Source organism: Eleutherodactylus coqui, chromosome 3, assembly GCF_035609145.1.
Source record: "Eleutherodactylus coqui strain aEleCoq1 chromosome 3, aEleCoq1.hap1, whole genome shotgun sequence".
In the NCBI taxonomy this organism is placed as follows: Eukaryota; Metazoa; Chordata; class Amphibia; order Anura; family Eleutherodactylidae; genus Eleutherodactylus; species Eleutherodactylus coqui.
In genome coordinates, this window is record NC_089839.1 from 29,118,059 (window position 1) to 29,138,783 (window position 20,725).

Here is a 20,725-nt window from a genome sequence, read left to right on the forward strand (position 1 = left end):
CCCTTGTTCACCCTCCCCTGTGCCACTTTAATTTTGTATCTGTACATGTTCTTAATTTCTCGTTGGATTTCATTGATGCAAAGAGTACCTGTCTTATTACCAATTCCTTCTCACCCTGGGGTTTATGCGGCAGGTTTGCTGCCAAAGTTTAAAATTCTTTCAACAAATACTTTTAACGACTGAGCAACGAATGAGAAGTCTTTGACTTCTTGTTTTTCATTCAGTTTTAGCACGCATTTAAACTGAATGATAATCGTTTGGTTTCACTTATACACGACTGCCTGCTTACTGTAAATGGAGGCAGAGTGGGTTCAGGGATCGTTCTGGCCAGGCTGCCTCCATTCACTACCGTGTCTCAATCCAGTCAGCGATGATCGTTCCTGTGTAGAAGCACAGAAACAATTATTGCTGAGATGGCCTGTTGGGCCGAAAAAAGAAAAATTATATACTCACCCCTTCTCTGCTAGGCTACTCCTCTGCCCGCACTCTGGTTCTCCTGTCACTGCCTGCAGTTTTCACATGGTTGCTTACCCACTTGACAGCTGCAGCCAATAGGAGCCCTGCAATGGGATGTCATCAGTGATGTCCTATAACCTGCCTGGTCTTCCACATTAGAAGCCCATGGGACAAATTTACAGGACATCATCTGGCTAGAAGTGACATCACAATTCGCATATTGTGGCACTAAACAGCGCTCTTTGGGACAGGGAGGTGCAATAGCTAAAGAAGAAAATAATTTCAACAACACCTTTAACCCCTTAAGGACCAAGCTGTTTTGTACCTTAGGGACCAGACACTTTTTAGGGATTTTACCCATGTGGCGGTTTTACTGCTCTATTTTTGTTCCTTTAGCCACCAAAATTATTTTTGCTGCGTTTTTTTTTCCGTGACATATAGGACTATATTTTTATATCTTTTTCACTGACTTTTTTCCCCCCGTTTTTTTAGTTTTACTGGGGGTAAAAAGCTAAAAAAAAAAATCATTTTTTTAACATTTATCATTTTTTTAAAATTATTTTTATATTTACACTAAAATAAAGTATGGGAATGGATTCCTCTATTTATTTTGGCCGTTTTGATATATAGTATGTATGGTTTTGGTTTACAGGGCGCATACGGCGACGGTTTTTGTTGGCGTCTGCTTTGTGTTATTCTCCTTCTTTTGTATGTATTGTTGTTTTATTCTGTTGTTTTGTTTTACTTATTTATGTAATTGTGTTTTTTACTATCTATGTCCCCCATGACGTCATATAAGACCTCTGGGGGACATTCACATTTTTTTTTTCTTTATTTGACACTTTCCCACTGTAGCTAGGGCGTCCATAGGAGCCCTAGTTACAGGGGAAAGCAACCCCTGTGGTGACATTAGTCACTTGCAGAGCTGCCAGGGTCTAGTCTGACCCTCCAGCTCTGCAGTAGCAGGGAATCCCAGGAGGTCACATGACCCCCCGAGGCTCCTGTAGTGAAAGTAAATGTTACTTTTACTTTCCCCATACAGTGCTCATTGAGCACTTTATATCGGGGAAGCAGAAGGCAGGAAGGGTTAAAAACCCCTCCTGCCTTCTGCTCCGGGTTATCAGCTGTCACTAACAGCTGATAACCCGTTCCTTCCTCTGACTGATTGCAGAGGCAGGAGACTTAGAGTACCGCTGTAATTTTACTATCGGCGGTGCTCTAAGCCCAGGACCAGCCACCGTAAATTTACAGTGGCTGGTCCTAAACAGGTTAAACCTAGTATACTACATTAAGGCTGCTTTTAGATGAGCATAAATTGTGTTCTTTTTTTATTCCCATATTATGGAATCAGTACCCAAATCTCCTGTGGGTCATCAAAACTAGAGTTAGATCGCCATAAAGTAGGACGTATGGGTGTTGTACCTGTAATAAAAGCTCAATATTATAGAAAAAAACAACATCCTTTAATTTGTCTAATAGGGAGAAAAAATAGCCGTGGCAGCAGGAAACGATGCAATCACAAAATCTTTATTCCTCCAGTCACCATACGACGTTTAGATCCAACATGATCTTTATCAAGTAATGTATCTTTAATTTGTCTAAAGTGGCCAAATACTGCTTTTTAGTAAGACCAGTAAGAAACTACCGGATGTTAGTGAAGAGTGTGATGTATTGGAAAGGCCGTGCAGTTGAAAGTGTTCCACCTAAGAAAGAGATCCATGAGATAACTGCGACTGAGGAGGTATGTGACTTGGGGGACCCGAAGTGTACGATTGTAAGAAACGAGGTGAGAGACGTAAGCCTACAAGTCATTCCACAGATGTTGTATTTGCGAAGTACAAATTATTTTTTGTATGGAAGAAGAAAAGTTGTTGAGTAAAAAGGACAAACCTGCATGTCCCCATTTTTTGTTGGAAAAGTACTCTTGTGTGAGGACTACTCTTTATTCAGGATAGGTGATCATTGCTTGTCTAGGGACGTTGGAGTCACGTAGACAATCAGGAGCTACTCTAAGGTAACCACAGTTACATCACTTGAGCACCCCTGCTGGTAACGAGGTTGAGTTATTCTTCAGCCATTTGGGTAAGAGACGGTAGAGCTACCGTGACCTATTACCATCTTGTGCCCCGCTGTCTCCCCAGTTGAAGACCTGAGACTCGGACGCTGCACAGGTAGTAAGCTGTCACCAACCAGAGAAAACCACATTGGAAAAAACCTTCTTTAGGATAGACAGGCATTTGGTAGGCAGACGTAATGCTCTAACTAACCCAACCCCTCTAATCTCATAGGATTTATGGTGACCATGTGACCAAAAAGTGTTTGTAAGTTTGGAGTATCACGAACGGCCAGAGTGCGAGTACACACACTTCCTTCCCAGCCTAACACATACACAAATGAGTCCAACATAAAACACTCAGAGGGACCTGCTAGATTTTGATGTTGGATATATTAAAAAGGTCCATTTTCTTATGTATAAATTTATAATACACTTGGCATAATATATCATTACTAAGTTTATACATTTCAACTCGGTCATATTCCCACTCCCGCTATTTCCTCTATACTTAGTAGATGATAAGACAAAACCCTTCTACTTCCAAGAATATTCCCCAGCTTTAGTCACATCACAATTAACGACAAATGGAGGAAAGGTGATTCTGGGATCATCAATAGTAAATGCCAGGAAAACTCCTCTTTTTGCGGGGAGGAGGGTAGGAGGGTGGGTGATGAAATATCATCAATTCTCCCCTTTTGTAAATAACTTGATAAACATGACAATTTTTTTTCTGTGGGCCAGTACAATTATGACGACACTGAAACTACATATTTTTTAGGTTTTTCCACTTTTGCACAATTTTTCCTGGAGAATTTTTTTTTTTTGCATTGCTGAATTCAGAGACTTATTTATTTTGATTTTTTTCATGAATGTAGCTTTGGAAGTGCTTGTTTTTTGCATGACAAACTTTAATTTTTATTGTTAGCAATTTAGAGTACTTTTTTATATATGACTTTTTAAATTAGTTTTATTGTGTTTTTTTAGGAGACAAAATGATACAAAAAAAAGCATTTAATTTCTTTCTTTTTTTTAAATTTAGAAACTATTTCCTGTGCAGGATAAAGAGTGTGTTCAATTTAGTGTATAGGTTGTTCTACATGCAGCGATACAAACCTTTTAACATTTTTTTAATCTTTTTGGGGTGGGGAGGCGTGCACATATACTATATGGATTATTTTTAACCTTTCTCTATGTTCCTGTAGGTGACTTGAACTTGATCCTATGATCGCTTCGGTTGCTTTCAGACAGAACGATTAGCATTCAAAAAAATCTTCAAATGAATGAAAGTGAATGATAATCGTTCAGTGTAAACGCAAGCCAATGACTGACCGACAAACGAGAATCGTTCGCTTTTTGCTCATTATTCACTTTCTGCAGGCATAAAAATCATTGTTGGCTTGTTGATATTTTGTTCAGTTCAAACAGCGCTCATTCAGTCTCATATTTGCTTATACAGCGAATGTGAAAGACTGAATGATTCTTGATTGAAAGAGCCAACGATGTGCCAACCTGTCTAAACAGGCTGAATGAATGCGAATGAGCTAGCAGTGACATCAGTCGCTCATTGAAACGAGCTTCAGCTCATCTAAAAGCCTAAGAACTTACACTGCAATACCTGTGTACTGCAGTGTATATCGGTTTTCTAATCTATGTGATTTTGCATTATCCACACAGTGTACACTATGGGGCGCTATTCCTTTTTTTTCACTTTATTTCCGTTCCATTTCCATTCCAATACTTTTTGTGATTGCGGATGGGATATGGAGGAGCTCCTGTTTGAAGATGCAAGTACTTTATTCCAAGCTCCCCCACTTTTTCAGTTCTTTGGAAGAGTAAACTACATTTTTTTTAATTATACAGTAAAGGCGATTTTAAGCATTTTTGCAATAGGTTTTATCAGTCTAGTCTTTACATTTTTCTTACAAAACTCCTCTTCAGATAAATCTGTGTCTGCTCCAGCTGCAGACAGCTCTTCCCATACACAGTACCAGTTTATTACTAAAGGTCTCAATTTTATTTCTTTTACTTTCAGTCCTCCTGTGCCCCCGATGTGTCCCACCACCACGGGTGTTCTTTAAATCCCCGCCCCATCCTGCCAATGTTCGCAGCAGCGCTCTGTGTCAGGAGAAGCCGTTCTGTGTTGCAGACAGCTTCTCGCCAAAACAGCGAGCCCGCTAATAGTGCTAGTAATGATCAGGAGGAAGACCATTTCTGATGGTTGCTATCACTTTTCTCATTAATGCAGACATTTTCAGTCAAACAAGTTTTATGAAAGGCTCTTACCATTTGCTGGCACCGATATGGGGTTATCCAGTCCACTTGTAGATTCACCGGAACTTTTCTGCAAGAATGAAACAATAAAAAATAAGAAAAAAAAAAAGAAAAAAAAGACAGCTAGTTTATCTAATATTTAGACAAAGGTCCAACCCCCCCCCCCCCCCCCTAGAATACATGAACCAATCTGCCCTAAAGAGAGAAGGATCTGCTCAAGTGGCGATCAGACCAGATCAAAAATTAACCAAGTTTTTTTTACATCACCTTGCTGCATAAAATGCTCAGAGTCTATCTCGCAGTGGACTTTTGTATTGCGGAACAAGTTGTACTTTCCAGTGGCATCATTTTGGGGAACATTCATGTACGGAGCAAGCTTTTACTCAAGATTTTTAAGGGAGGTGGAGGGAATAATTAACCCCTTTCCCTTCTGAGATGTACATGAGTGGCTAGTTAACGGATTCGGGAGCCAAGCCCGCTGTATACCAGGTGGGTGCTTTTTCTAAAAATATTGTATAAAATTCCAGCACCTCCTTAGAAACATAACTTTATTATTTAAGCTACAAAAACAATTTTGATGGCATTGCCATATAGTGCCAACATATTTCTAGCATTACCGCTCTTAGTCATGGCATCTTAACAATGAAAATTAGTAACATTAAGAGCAAATTTGGCCAATCAGAAACTGTAAAGACAATCACACGGTGTTCCCACATCAGCATATACCGTAGACCCCAACAGGTCATGTTTTCAGGATATCCTGTAGTAAGAACACCTGTGGCAATGTCTGAGGCACTGACTATAATGACATCACCTGTGCAATACTAAGGAAATCCTGAAAACATGACCTGTTGGGGTGCCTTGAGGACTGGAGTTGGGAAACACTGCCAAAGACAAACACTGTTTTACAAAAAAATAGTTATAATGTGAGGGGTGATCTAATAACTATGTATAGATATATCGGGGGACAATGCAGAGATCTCTACCATGACCTGTTTATACCTAGGACTATGACCGTAAGAAAGAGGCATCCGCTACATCTAGAGGAAAGTATCTACACCGACATAGAAGGGGGTTCAGTACTATAAGAGTAGTGAGACTATGGAACTCTCTGCCTGACTACGTAGTGACTGCAAATTTAATACAATTTCAAGAAGGGCTTGGACGCCTTTCTGGAGCGATACAATATTTCATGTTATAGTCACTAATTACATCAGAAGGGATGTTGATCCAAGGATTATTCTGATTGCCAGACTGGAGTCGGGAAGGAATTTTTTCTCTTAAATGTGGAAAATTGGTTTCTACTTCATTGTTTGTTTGTTTTTTTTGCCTACCTCTGGATCAAAATTGGGGGAAAATAGGCTGAACTGGATGGACATGTCTTTTTTCATCTATCTAATCTATCTGTCTGTCTGTGAAAGCCCTGACTGTCTACTAATTCTCTAACTTCCGGATGTCATACAAACTTGAAATTTGGCACAACCATTGTTTAGGTTGTAAATAGGAAAAGTAAAGGGGTCACAACTTGATTATTTAATTTAAGTGTAAAAGTAAGTGACCCCCCTATGTAATGTAACTAATAACACACATCTGTACTGTACAAACGTGAAATTTTTTACATCCTAAATATGAAAAAGTAAAGTGGCTACAACTTCAATATTCAATTCCAAGCATGAAAAACTGAAAATCGGCAATACATGAGATAGTTCTTTTCTCAGAAACTATAAAGCCTAAGGAAATGATTTGTATACTGAGGAGAATCTACCTCACCTCTGTATATATACTGAGGAGAATAACACTGACCTCTGTGTACATACTGTGGGACTGCAGAGATAGAGCATGCCTTTAAAGCTAAGAAGGGGCATTACCTTTAAGGGTAAAAAGTGGGGTCAGTGGGAGGGGTGGCACATTCTGCAGAGGAACACCGGTACATGCAGTCTGAGGAGAATCTAACGCTCCTCTGTGTGTATTTTATTGCTTGGTTCCTCTGAAGTGCGAACAACAGGTAAACAGCTGTACCAAATTAACTCGGTCAAAGCCAGGTATATTAGCTAGTATATAATATATATATATATATATATATATATATATATATACACACACGCATATATACACAAACGCATAAAAGCAAAAGCCCTCAACAATTGACTCGCCACTAATTCTCTAACTTCCCGGTGTCGTACAAAGTTGAAATTTGAATACAAAACGGGACATAGGCAAGCAAAAAACACAAGAAATGGCCACATACTTACTATTGTGTAACATAGGGGTAGCAAAAAATGCACCATACCCCTCAGTATGAGGACAGACAAACTGCTATAGGAGGAGTACAGGTGCAAGTTACTGATAACAACCACTCCCACATCCTGCCGATATGGAGGCAGCGGCTGCTCTGCACCATACTTGCACGGGAGTAAAAATGTGTGCAAGAAATATATAGACAGGGTAACAGAAATTTGGCATGATCATTTTTTTGGTCCTAAATAGAAAAAGTAAAAGGGATCGAAGCCTGATAATTCAATTCTAAGTGTGAAAATCTGCAAAAAACACAATACGTGAGATAGCTGTTTTCTCAAAAACCATAAACCCGAGGGAAAAGATTTTTGGCACACACACACTGCCTTCAGGTAGTGAAGGCATACTAAGCTGGCCTTTTTGAGAAATTCACTGTCCCACGACGATAACTCGCGATCGAAACACGAATATTGGAAATTCAGTATGTAAGTACAGAAAGTAAAGGGCTCGCAACTTGTTAATCTACTTCACCTCTATGTGTATATGCTGAGGAGAATCTACCTCACCTCTAGGTGCATATACTGAGGAGAATCTACCTCACCTCTAGGTGTATATACTGAGGAGAATCTACCTCACCTCTAGGTGTATATACTGAGGAGAATCTACCTCACCTCTAGGTGTATATACTGAGGAGAATCTACCTCACCTCTAGGTGTATATACTGAGGAGAATCTACCTCACCTCTAGGTGTATATACTGAGGAGAATCTACCTCACCTCTAGGTGTATATACTGAGGAGAATCTACCTCACCTCTAGGTGTATATACTGAGGAGAATCTACCTCATCTCTAGGTGTATATACTGAGGAGAATCTACCTCATCTCTAGGTGTATATACTGAGGAGAATCTACCTCATCTCTAGGTGTATATACTGAGGAGAATCTACCTCATCTCTAGGTGTATATACTGAGGAGAATCTACCTCACCTCTAGGTGTATATACGGAGGAGAATCTACCTCACCTCTAGGTGTATATACTGAGGAGAATCTACCTCACCTCTAGGTGTATATACTGAGGAGAATCTACCTCACCTCTAGGTGTATATACTGAGGAGAATCTACCTCACCTCTAGGTGTATATACTGAGGAGAATCTACCTCACCTCTAGGTGTATATACTGAGGAGAATCTACCTCACCTCTAGGTGTATATACTGAGGAGAATCTACCTCACCTCTAGGTGTATATACTGAGGAGAATCTACCTCACCTCTAGGTGTATATACTGAGGAGAATCTACCTCACCTCTAGGTGTATATACTGAGGAGAATCTACCTCACCTCTAGGTGTATATACTGAGGAGAATCTACCTCACCTCTAGGTGTATATACTGAGGAGAATCTACCTCACCTCTAGGTGTATATACTGAGGAGAATCTACCTCACCTCTAGGTGTATATACTGAGGAGAATCTACCTCACCTCTAGGTGTATATACTGAGGAGAATCTACCTCACCTCTAGGTGTATATACTGAGGAGAATCCACCTCACCTCTAGGTGTATATACTGAGGAGAATCCACCTCACCTCTAGGTGTATATACTGAGGAGAATCTACCTCACCTCTAGGTGTATATACTGAGGAGAATCTACCTCACCTCTAGGTGTATATACTGAGGAGAATCTACCTCACCTCTAGGTGTATATACTGAGGAGAATCTACCTCACCTCTAGGTGTATATACTGAGGAGAATCCACCTCACCCCTAGGTGTATATACTGAGGAGAATCTACCTCACCTCTCTATGTGTATATACTGAAGAGAATTTACCTCACCTCTATGTGTATATACTGAGGAGAATCTACCTCACCTCTAGGTGTATATACTGAGGAGAATCTACCTCACCTCTAGGTGTATATACTGAGGAGAATCTACCTCACCTCTAGGTGTATATACTGAGGAGAATCCACCTCACCTCTAGGTGTATATACTGAGGAGAATCTACCTCACCTCTCTATGTGTATATACTGAAGAGAATTTACCTCACCTCTATGTGTATATACTGAGGAGAATCTACCTCACCTCTAGGTGTATATACTGAGGAGAATCCACCTCACCTCTAGGTGTATATACTGAGGAGAATCTACCTCACCTCTAGGTGTATATACTGAGGAGAATCTACCTCACCTCTAGGTGTATATACTGAGGAGAATCTACCTCACCTCTAGGTGTATATACTGAGGAGAATCTACCTCACCTCTAGGTGTATATACTGAGGAGAATCTACCTCACCTCTAGGTGTATATACTGAGGAGAATCTACCTCACCTCTCTATGTGTATATACTGAAGAGAATTTACCTCACCTCTATGTGTATATACTGAGGAGAATCTACCTCACCTCTATGTGTATATACTGAGGAGAATCTACCTCACCTCTACGTGTATATACTGAGGAGAATCTACCTCGCCTCTACGTGTATATACTCAGGAGAATCTACCTCACTTCCAAGTGTATATACTGAGGAGAATCTACCTCATCTCTATATGTATATACTGAGGAGAATCTACCTAACCTATAGGGCAAAAACACAAAGGCATATGTGCAACTACGCTCACTGCTATGGAGCGTTGTAGAGCATGAACCATGGTTTGGTTTTTTTTTGTTTTATCAGGCTATTCATACTTCGCACCATAGGGTTAGAGTTCTATCTTTAGCTGCATGTATTTAATACTATATGCGAGAAATATATGGCAAATCCTATGTTTTCTCACGTGTACTATTAACTGGTGACACTATAGCTGAAAACAAAAAATCCATTGAAATCAACAATTTCGTTTCAGCCTGTTATGTGGCCGTGATTATGGGACTAAAACACGTTCATGTGAAAAAGCCCTTATTTGTACATACTAAGGAGAATCTCAGTATGTTAATGCAAAAGCCCTCACTGATTCACTCACTCACTCACTTAATGGCTCAACAGTAAGGGCTTCTTCACATGGGCATATTTCACGTTTAATCAGTTTTTATTAAAGTTTTGCGAATATTATAAATTAAACAATACCAAAAAGGTCTCACAGAACCATATAAATGTAGAAAACTGGTAACCTTAACATTTTCTTATGTAATTTCGAAACATATATTATACATTTCACATGGGCGTGTTTTAGTTCCGTTATGTGTCCGTTATAGACTGCTTGTCAGATTGCTTTATAATGTAATATTATGGTATTACATAATGCAATCAGCAATAAAATGATTGCAAGTTCTAGTCTAAGACTAAAAAGAAGAAAAAAAAAAAAGAAAAGAGATAAAAAATGAGCAAAAAAATAAATTTAGAATAAAGTTATCATGAAATTTTAGCTGCAATGTGTACGCTGTAGAGATAAGATCCCCCCCAAAGATGGTGGAATTGCATTTGTTTTCCATTTCACTCAACTTGAAATTTTTAAAAAAGTTTCAGTGCAGTATTTAATACATTAAATAGCAAGCCTGAAAAAGAAATATCGTCCTACAAAAAACAATCACATAGGAACATTGATGGCGAAATTTTTTTGAAAGTGTGGTAAAAAAAAAAAAAAGGTCTGCATCCTTGAACCACTGGAGTTCAAATTTATTGGTCTTCAAAGGCCAAAGCTATTAACATTAGCCTGGATATCAAGATTCCACAGCCCTGCAATTTTGTTCTGAAGCTTCGCCATAAAAAGGTGGCACATAAGATGAGGTCCTCTGAAGAGTCTACTTCATTAGGACGTTAAGATCAGGTACCTAACTAGTGAGCCAATGACTGTTCAATAAGTGACAATATTCTGACTTAGAGGTAGCTGACTGGCATTGTGCTGTCATTTAGTTTATGATAAATCTACACTGCAGAACTTTACATTTATCCTCACTGAATCTCCAAACAGGTGGATGTTTATGAACCCTGCAGTGTGTATGCTGGTTACTTTTATGAAATCAGAAACCACTTCTAGACACTTCGATCACAAACAACAATACTCAGATGACAGAGAGCACACAGTATACTAAACTGCTGCTGGAGAAGATTAGGAGATAGCTTAATTACATCAGTCTGTAGAGGGTTTACAGAAATCTCAGCTTCATCTACCTGATGATCCGGTGGGACATGTTCCTCTTCCTCTGGACAATCCTGGGAATATAGAGGACTGGTAAATCTCTTTGGGGGATTTCTCTGGCTGGATACATCTATTGGAAATAACCAGAAACTGAATACATTATATATTTGATGATCACATGATGGCGAGACTAGCCGACCATCAAAACTGTACTCTACAGTAAATGAAGGTCGCCTCTTACCCGGTGATGTGAGAGACTGCTGATCCTTCATCATGACATTCTTGTACAGATCCTTGTGTCCTTCTAAATAGTCCCACTCCTCCATGGAGAAATAGACAGTGATGTCCTTGCTCCTTACAGGAACCTGACACACACAATATACAGTCATCCTCCAGACTCCTCCCTTGGCGTTATTATATAATGTCGCCCATTCCCAGCAACGCTCACCTCTCCAGTCAGCAGCTCAGTGATCCTGTGCGTAAGTTCTAGGATCTTCTGCTCATGTATCAGTGAATTAGGTGAAGGCTCGGTGATGGGGCTCTGGGTCTGGCTCTGTCCTCCTGACACACAGGGGGTCACACACTCACCAGACCACTTCTTCACTAGTGTGTAATCCTGTGGATGGTGAGACACTGATCACTACATGGAGGCTAAGAATTCTTCACCTTTCCCAACATTCCCCTGTTAATTACTAGAGATAAGAGTGACATCATGTGAAGCTCTTACCTCCACAATTATCGAGTAGATGATCTCCAAGGTGAGGTCTAATATCCGGGCAGCCATGTGGTCTTGGTCCTTGTCCATTCTTGGTGGGTCACTGATGAAAAGGACCATTGTCTTTATCTGTGAGAGTCCAGAGCCTACAGAACCTGAGGGAACAGATGAAGCATCTCACTAATAGGGATTCTAAATTATTAATAACAACATACAATGAAGGTGACTTATTATGATCAAAAAACTAGTATACATAATACAGGTCTTCTTTCAATAGAAGCAGTGTCTTAAGGTAACTTGCTGTGTAGCTCACCATGGCAGTCCTGAATTATGACCATTTACCCCTTTTTACATTCTCCCTCACAATCTTTTTTTGAACAATCTCTTTTTATTAAGAGGAAATAAGTGATTAATGAAACATACATAACAATCATATGCTGTAGTACAAATCATCAATAACATGGTAATATGGACTCACTGGTCCAATATGCCCTAGTGTTAAAGTACAGAAGAAATATAAACAATAACCTTATATTGAAGAATATGAGAACCAATTAAACTGATGGGTAGGGGAGTGGTTATGGAGAACAGTGATGTCTATTGGAAATTATTGTCCTGGATGCTAATGTAAACACCAGCAAACACATTGAAACATAGTTCAGCAGTAAAATCCCCAAGAGCAGATTCAATTCAATTTGTCCCAAGACAGGCATATAAAATTATGGAGGGGCCCCACTAAGTCTGGGCCACTACAGTTCCCCCAACTTAGAATAACCCGACCCCGGCACCTCTTAAAACAGAATTGAGTTTTCTCAGTGTTCTACTCATTAACAGCTTGAGAACAATCTACACAGTCATGGAGGGTGCAAGGCAAAACCTGTAAACATGAACTACCTGTTTGGTTACTACTCGGAGCTTACCCATCCCGGTGTACTCAGACTACCTAAGACGTCACTTTCTCTGTAAAGCAGTAATGCATGACAGCATGTACACAAGTGGAAAATTACTACTAGGCTGGATGGAATCCAGGATACACTAGGATTGCTATGGGGCGCATACATAATTCTTCACCCCAAAGACTAAAGAAGTAAAACACTGTAGCTGAACAAAAGAATAGAAAAGGGTGACTGGTAAAATTAGAAAAACAAGAGGTAAGTGGAATGACCATCACTTCCCCTGAATCTCTTGAAGGGCAATAGCTTAAAGTCAATACCCCCAACCGAGCTGACTAGAGAAAAAGATGCTAATGATGCTGTGTCCACTGAGACAGCTAGGACAGCAGACAGACACTGATGTACTTCAGTAGATTAGTAGGGTGTAGCATCTAGACCTCCGGTCTCATACACACATCTCATTCAAACACAAGCAGTCAGTTAAATGCAAGGAAAACTTTTACTTTCCATACACCCTCATGCACATCATCTTTAAACATTTTTAAAAGTTGCATGAAACATTCTGGAAACATTTTGCAATTAAACTATGCACTATGGAATATAAATAACTTAAAGTCCTTTTTGGAGCTTAACAGGGACAAAAAATAAAGTTGCTGAAAAAGAGTCCAAAACAATTGGAGTCTCTCAGCACCATGTCACCGTTTTCACAATGGGTGGCCTGGTGGGTTCCTCCGTCTCCGGTTGGCATAGCACTGCTGCTCCATGACCTAATTCCAAGGGACGAGCACAAGGACGGACTCTCTGACTGCCGCCGGGCTTGTGGCAAGTCCTGCAGGTTAGGAGTCGGTTCCAAACAAACAGGTGGCACTGGAATACCACAGAGTGGCTGTCATAGTCCTGATGGGGGTCCTCTCTGGTGATAGTACACAAAACAGAACTCAAAATTTGAATCCCTGTATTCCCGGATGAACGGGGGCAGTGATGATGGTAGTGCCACTCTCATCTCCTGGTTATCACGGTGCATAAGAATCCACGGAGGGTACCGCAACTCCACGAAGCCTCCAGGAACTCAATACTGCTGTTACCTCTGAGGCCTTTTCTCCGCTGGAAGAGCAGTAGAAGGAGGGTGAACATTCTCCGCAGCAGTATCATAACAGTCCTGCGGATCCCTGACTCTCTCCTCTGCTGTGGTGATGCTGGCAAAATGGTTGCCATTAGCTCCTGCAGCTCTGGCTCATCACCCCAATAGGACCTGGGCTGGGGTGGAAGATAACCCTCAGGGATGCAGTGAAGAGTGGTGGAGGAAAATATGCTGTCTGCAGTCTGTTGGGACAAGTCCAGAAGCTCACTCACCAGCATTGGAGACTCTTCCTCTGGGCGGTCCTCAGCTTGCCACTGTTGCTCCATCTTGGCTTCAGCCTCTTCTGTAGCAGATTGTAAATTAGGCAGTTCTACCTTGTCTCGCAACACCACATGATTTTTCTTCAGGGAATAACACATCCTGGACACATAGCAATGAAGTCTGAAGTCTTCTTTTCTCTGCATTTCTTGCAGGTGACTCAGCCTTGATCCTGTAACTTCTTCAGGGGGCTGGAACCGGACACAACTGAACAGTCCATATGAACTCAGGCACGGAGATAGACTTCTGTTTCTGGAAAATGTTGGGGTCACTTCTTCTCAATCTTTTTAATGAAGGCGCAAGGAATCATCCTGTTCATGACGCCATAACTCTGCCCTGCAGTGTCAGAGAAGCGGGCCCACAGACGAGGAGATGGCGGGGTAGATAAGGGCTTTGTCACGATGGTGCTACCATCTCCTCCCCTGGGGGTAGCTTGGGACCCATCCAAGTTACTGCTGAGGGAGATCACAGGAAAAATGTAACTGGGAGTTACCTGCAATCTTCTTGTCACCCGTGACTCCACCATTTTATCCTCTGCGGTGAATCTCAGTGAAGTAAATAACTTTGTCCACACACAGGGAAACATTCTGGACAAACCGGGAACGGTCGGTAATGTCCGTTTACTGTAACTTCAGCAAAGTTCCAATGTATAACAGTAGTTTGGCATAAATTACACTTCCAGAAGGTGGAGTGACTGAAAGGACTTCTTGGGGTAATCCGGACAATCCACAGTCCCAGTTATCTGTGTGATCCTGCTCCTGGAAAGTCTCTTTCTCCCTCCAACATTTTACCGGTCAACACTCATGCCTCTGGTGACTTTCTCTCTAAAGCAGCAGTTCTTCTTTCTCTGTCACTCAGTGCTCAGTGGTAGCACAGGCATATCTTGGGTAGGAGAAGGGAAGCGTTCAGCTTCCTCTATTCTCCACACACAGACAGACTTATCTGTGGGGTTCACTCACTTGCAGACTCTGACTTAAGGCCCATTTAGACACAACGATTAGCGCTCAAAAATCGCTTAAAGCCATATATTTCAACCCCCATGGGCATTCAATTAAATAGGATGAGCTGCAATTTAAAAACTGTTTGATTGGAAATGTCTTTCCTTTCCCAAGATCAATTTCTTTTTTTTACCATATTGAATATTGTTAAAACATTTACATTTTTTAGTTCCACACTTTTAAACCCCCTAGGGGGTCCCTGAAAGGGGAGTGAGTGGTGCCAACGAATCATGGGGCCAGTATATTTTTGAGGTTACGGCCTTTATAGAATACAATTTTTGGTTTATTTGCAATCCCCCCTGCTAGAAAGGGGTCCCCTTTAAGGATATTCCAATGTTTATTTTAAAAAATTTTCACGGATCCTTGCTGGGAGCTATATTGGGTTGTAAAAAGATTTCTGGAATTGAAAAGGCCTCTATCTTTAGTTTCTTTTGGGCAAATTTTTCTAGGCTGTATCAGATCCTTGTTGTAGGCACATTTGATCAGGGTTTTAGGATACCCCATTCTCCCCAAAAGGTCCAATCAGGATTTTTGACTGTTCTTTGTATTCTTCAACATTGGTGCAGTTTCTACATATCCTATTGAATTGTCCATATGAAATGTTGATCTTGCATTCTTTCGCATGGCTGCTTTCAAAATTCAAATAACTGTTTGAATCTACTTTCTTGAAAAAGGTTCTTATCAGAACTGAATCATTTTTGATAAATATTTTCAAATCTAAAAAGATAATGTTTCTGTCTTTACTGGAGTTCCTGTAAATTCGAGTCCCCTTTTCGGTAAAAGAGGCAAGATCATTTTCACTTCCATCCCAGATCATGAAAATATCATCAATAAATCTGAGATAAAATACTAGATGGGAATCTTGTATCTCAGACTTGAAAGCACTAATAAGCAAATTTGCATATGAAGGGGCACATTTGGCCCCCATTGCGGTTCCTCTCCTCTGAAGAAAGAACATCTCTTTGAATACATAAGAGGTCTTTCCACAAACATAATTCCTTTACATTGTCTACTGCTTGGTGCATCTGGTGTATGAAATGAATGCTATTTATTGAAGACCGCTCTCAAGAAAATAAATTGTTATCTTGTTTTTCCATTACAACTGACTCCTGGAGTTCCCTTCTCACCACTTAACATCTGCACTGCATACTACACCACTCTCCAGGGGCAGGGACTACACCCCTCATTTTATTTTACTTTTTATATATTTTTGCCTTTATCAGATTTCGGCCTGACTACAGGCTGTCGCACGAACAATATTTTACCACCATACCCTACCCGATTAGTGGGTAGCCAAGGCCTTTACACGCTATACTAAGGCTTTATCGTTTTTATTGTGTTGGCTGCCACTGTTTGTGAGGAGAGCAGCGGAATCGCCACCACCATCATTACCACAAACATCTGACATTCCTGGTGTGCACCACATTTGGTCCTTTTCCTTCACAGCAGCACCATAGACTCCACACTTAATTGACAGATGAGCTTTATTAGCAATGAGTTTCCAAGTCAAAATGAGTCCTTCCTCAGACCATCCAAAAACGTAATCAAATAAACAATTTGAAGAGCCACTCCCGCAAAAACACATTTTTCCATGCCTATCCCCCACCCGGTTGCCTATCACACTTTGGAGGTCTCCTCTGTGTATTGCAGCCACTTCCCTGCAGGCCAGCTCACTGTCCAATGCTTACCAAGAAGGTTCCTCCTCTTCTCTATCTACACAGCCTCAAATCAGACAAAACATCCGTAAATTCGGCCTCCAATACCATCTCTACGCTGATGACACCCAATTACACACTTCTATCTGTGACATCTCTAAACCATTCCTCCTAAATATCACCGACTGTCTGTCCGCTGTCTCTAATACTATGTCCTCCCTTTTCCCCAAACTTAACCTCTCCCTTGTGTCTGTACACCACCCAGCCTGCACACTCCGATCAGCCAACACATTGAAATAAAACGCCCCTCTAATTCGATCCTCACATACTCGCCTCCAGGACCTCTCTAGAACAGCACCTGTCCTTTGGAATGCACTACCGCAAAACATTTGGACAGTCTTTGACACATGGAACTTCAGATGCGCCTTAAAAATGCACCTCTTAATGGAGGCATACCAAATCTTCTGCTCTATCTTCCAAACCCCAATTCCGACAACATGCCCCCTGCCTCTCTCTGTGGCTCCTCCCACCTTCCACTTTGCCTATTGTATATATCTTTTGACCCTGTATCTCCTTATCATCCCCCTTGTTGTTTCCTAATAATTAAATACCATATGTAATTTTTGTACTGTTTTGTTCTCCCCCATGCCTCCTCTCCTGCTCCTGTACCTCATAAACCACCCCTGAGAGAATAACTGTATAGTGAATAAATAAAAAAAGTAAATACAATTACCATTGCAGAGAGCTTCCTCCCTACACAGCGCACCTGCTAATAGTGCTAGTAATGATCAGGAGGAAGGCTATTTGATGGTTCCTATCAGTTATCCCATTAATACGGACATTTTCAGTCAAACAAGATTTATGGAAGGCTCTTACTGTTCGCTGGCACTGATGTGGGTTTATCCAATCCACCTGTAGTTTCATCAGAATGTTTCTGCAAGAAGAAAAAAGATTGCTAGTTTATCTTATATCCAGGTGAAGATCCTCTTAGAATACATGAACCAATCTGCCCTAAAGAGAGTACGCAACCCCAGAATCACATGGGCAGAAGTTATGGGGGAGTGACTGGAAAATGTCAAAAGTGTGGTCCAAGCCAAGAGACCTTGTCCGATTCTACAAACTACCAAAGACAAGACATAGCCAGCATGTCCTTGTGCCTACAATCAACCAATCTAACCAGTGAAGGTCTAGTTCTCTTATTCCCTTTTATTGTTGTAACTGCTTTTGCCTTGTATTGTATGTCTTTATGTTACCTCTTTGTAACATTTTATAAGCACTGCAACTTTTTGTATTAAAGCTTTAAACTTTAATAAGCTCAGTCCTTGTTGCATTAAAAGAACCTAAAGTCCCTGAAGAGAGTTAACTTTGACTGCTGGAGAACAGCGTGCGCCAGTACACTGGTATATTGCCAAACTAAGGCACCTGACCTGCCCTGCCGTAAAATGGTTAATACTGTCCACTTTCATCTCCTACTGCTGTGGCTATCCTCACCCACCCATCTCCGTTTACATCAACTGTAGTGGTGACGTGTGTACTTAGAACTTTTTATACGTTTTTTCAGTACAGTATATGGTATTTTAATTAGTACCTTTGAAAAATATATCTCATTCCACCATAATACAATCAGAGAGCTATGGTGATGGAATTAACAAAGAATTAAAAATAAGAAAAAAATAGAAAAAAAAGGACTGCCTCTTTAAAGGTCTAACCATCAGGTACATACCAGTGAGCCAATGATTCTTCAATATATGACAATATTAGCTGACTGGCATTTTGCTATCATTTAGTCTATGATTTACATCTATGCTGCAGAACTTTACATTTATCCACACTGAATCTCCAAACAGGTGGAAGTTTATAAACCCTACAGTGTATATGCTGGTTACGTTTATGAAATCAGAAACAACTTCTATCCACTTCGACCGCAGCCAACAATACCCAGATGAGAGAGAGCACACAGTAGACTACACTGCTGCCGGAGAAGATTAGTGGAAATCAGTCTATAGAGGACTTGTCAAAATCGCAGCTTCATCTACCTGGTGATCCAGTGGGACCTTCTGCTTTTCCCCTGTACAATCCTGGGAATATAGAGGACTGGGACATCTCTCTGGGGGATTTCTCTGACTGGATCCATCTATAGGAAATAACCAGAGACTGAATACATTATATATCTGATGATCAGATGATGGCGAGACTAGTCGACCCTCAAAACTGTCCTCTACAATAAAGGAAGGTCTCCTCTTACCCGGTGATGTGAGGGGCTGCTGATCCTCCATCATGACGTCCTTGTACAGATCCTTGTGTCCTTCTAAATACTCCCACTCCTCCATGGAGAAATAGACAGTGACGTCCTGACACCTTATAGGAACCTGACACACACAATGTACCGTCATCCTCCAGACTCCTCCCTTGGTGGTATATAATGTCCCCCCATTCCCAGCAGCGCTCACCTCCCCGGTCAGCAGCTCAGTGATCCTGTGGGTAAGTTCTAGGATCTTCTGCTCATGTATCAGTGAATAAGATGAAGGCTCAGTGATGGGGCTCTGGGTCCATCTCCGTCCTACTAACACACAGGGGGTCACACACTCACCAGATGACTTCTTCACTACTGTGTAATCCTGTGGATGGTGAGACACTGATCACTACATGGAGGCTAAGAATCCTTCACCTATCCCGTCATTCCCGTTTATTACTAGAGATAAGAGTGACCTCATGTGAAGCTCTCACCTCCCCAGTTATCCAGTAGATGATCTCCAGGGTGAGGTCTAATATCTGGGCAGCCATATGGTCTCTGTCCTTCTCCATCATTGGTGGGTCATTGATGGAAAGGACCATCGTCTTTATCTGTGAGAGTCCTGTACCTAAGGAACCTGAGGAAACACATGAAGCATCTCATTAATAGCGAGTCTAAATTAATGACAGCATATATTGAAGGCGATGTATTACGATCAGCAATCTAGTATACATATTATTGGTCTTCTTTATATAAGCAGTGGTCCACAACCATTGGCTGAAGAGCTACGTCTGCTTTGTGGTATCTTCCTTTGTGGCTCACCATGGCAGTCCTGAGTTATAGCCATTTATCCCTTATTACATTCTCTCTCAGAATCTGCCCCCTCCTTCCCACTGTACCCCACACATCCCTAAGGCCTCATGTCCACGGGGAAAATCAGGCCCGCTCCGGATTCTCCATGGAGAATCCGTAGCGGGTCCCTCCTGCCCCGCGGACATGAGCGCTAAACAGAATAAACGTACCTCTCGCCCGCTCCGGATCTTCCCTTCGCCGTGGCGTCATGTTCTCTGCGTCGCGGCCGGATCTTCTTTCTTCGGCCCGGCGGATGCGCAGGGCACGTCGGTGACGTGCCCCGCGCATGCGCCGTCCCGAAGAAAAAAGATCCGGCCGCGACGGAGAGAAGATGGAGCCGCGGTAAAGGGAAGAACCGGAGCGGGTGAGTAAATTCTGAATTTTGTCTCCCGCGGATCCGGACGGCTTCCATAGGCTTCAATAGAAGCCTGCGGTAGCCTTCCCCCGGGAGACCCGCACGAAAATGGAGCATGGTCCAGATTTTTTCATGCTCCATTTTTTTAAAAATCACTTTTATTGATCTTCCGCGGGTATTTATCTACCCCGCGGGTGGTGAATGCATCCCTATGGGATGCGGATCCGCGGGCAGGAGAAGAGTTAAAATCCACTGCGGACATGAGGCCTAATAGCTGTACATTCAGATACTAGCTCAGAATAGTACAGAATAGTAGTGATGACCAGCTAATAGAAGAAATGTTTTGTCCTTTTCCTTCTCAGCAGCACCATAGACTACACACTTAATAGACAGATGAGCTTTATTAGCAATGTGTTTCCGAGTCAAACTGACTCCTTCCTCAGACCAATACAAATGCTTAGTCAAATAAATAATTTAAAGAGCCACTCTCGCGAGAACGCATTATTCCATGCCTACCCCCCTCACCTGATTGCCTATCA

At 41.5% G+C, this 20,725-nt stretch overlaps 2 protein-coding genes across 2 annotated transcripts in view; one reads left to right on the forward strand and one right to left on the reverse strand.

The window, feature by feature from the left end:
* The window catches only part of LOC136620111 (uncharacterized), a 534,467-nt gene that overhangs the window by 128,789 nt on the left and 384,953 nt on the right, over nucleotides 1-20,725 (forward strand).
* The window catches only part of LOC136619660 (zinc finger protein 208-like), a 127,782-nt gene that overhangs the window by 90,746 nt on the left and 16,311 nt on the right, over nucleotides 1-20,725 (reverse strand). Inside the window, exons 2-8 of the mRNA XM_066594425.1 lie at nucleotides 19,474-19,616; nucleotides 19,197-19,364; nucleotides 18,992-19,115; nucleotides 18,783-18,880; nucleotides 17,623-17,680; nucleotides 11,814-11,956; nucleotides 11,535-11,702 (exon numbers count right to left, since the gene is read on the reverse strand). Of these exons, the coding sequence (XP_066450522.1) occupies nucleotides 11,535-11,702; nucleotides 11,814-11,956; nucleotides 17,623-17,680; nucleotides 18,783-18,880; nucleotides 18,992-19,115; nucleotides 19,197-19,364; nucleotides 19,474-19,581 (867 nt within the window). The 5' untranslated portion in view covers nucleotides 19,582-19,616. The remainder of the gene's footprint in view (nucleotides 1-11,534; nucleotides 11,703-11,813; nucleotides 11,957-17,622; nucleotides 17,681-18,782; nucleotides 18,881-18,991; nucleotides 19,116-19,196; nucleotides 19,365-19,473; nucleotides 19,617-20,725) is intronic.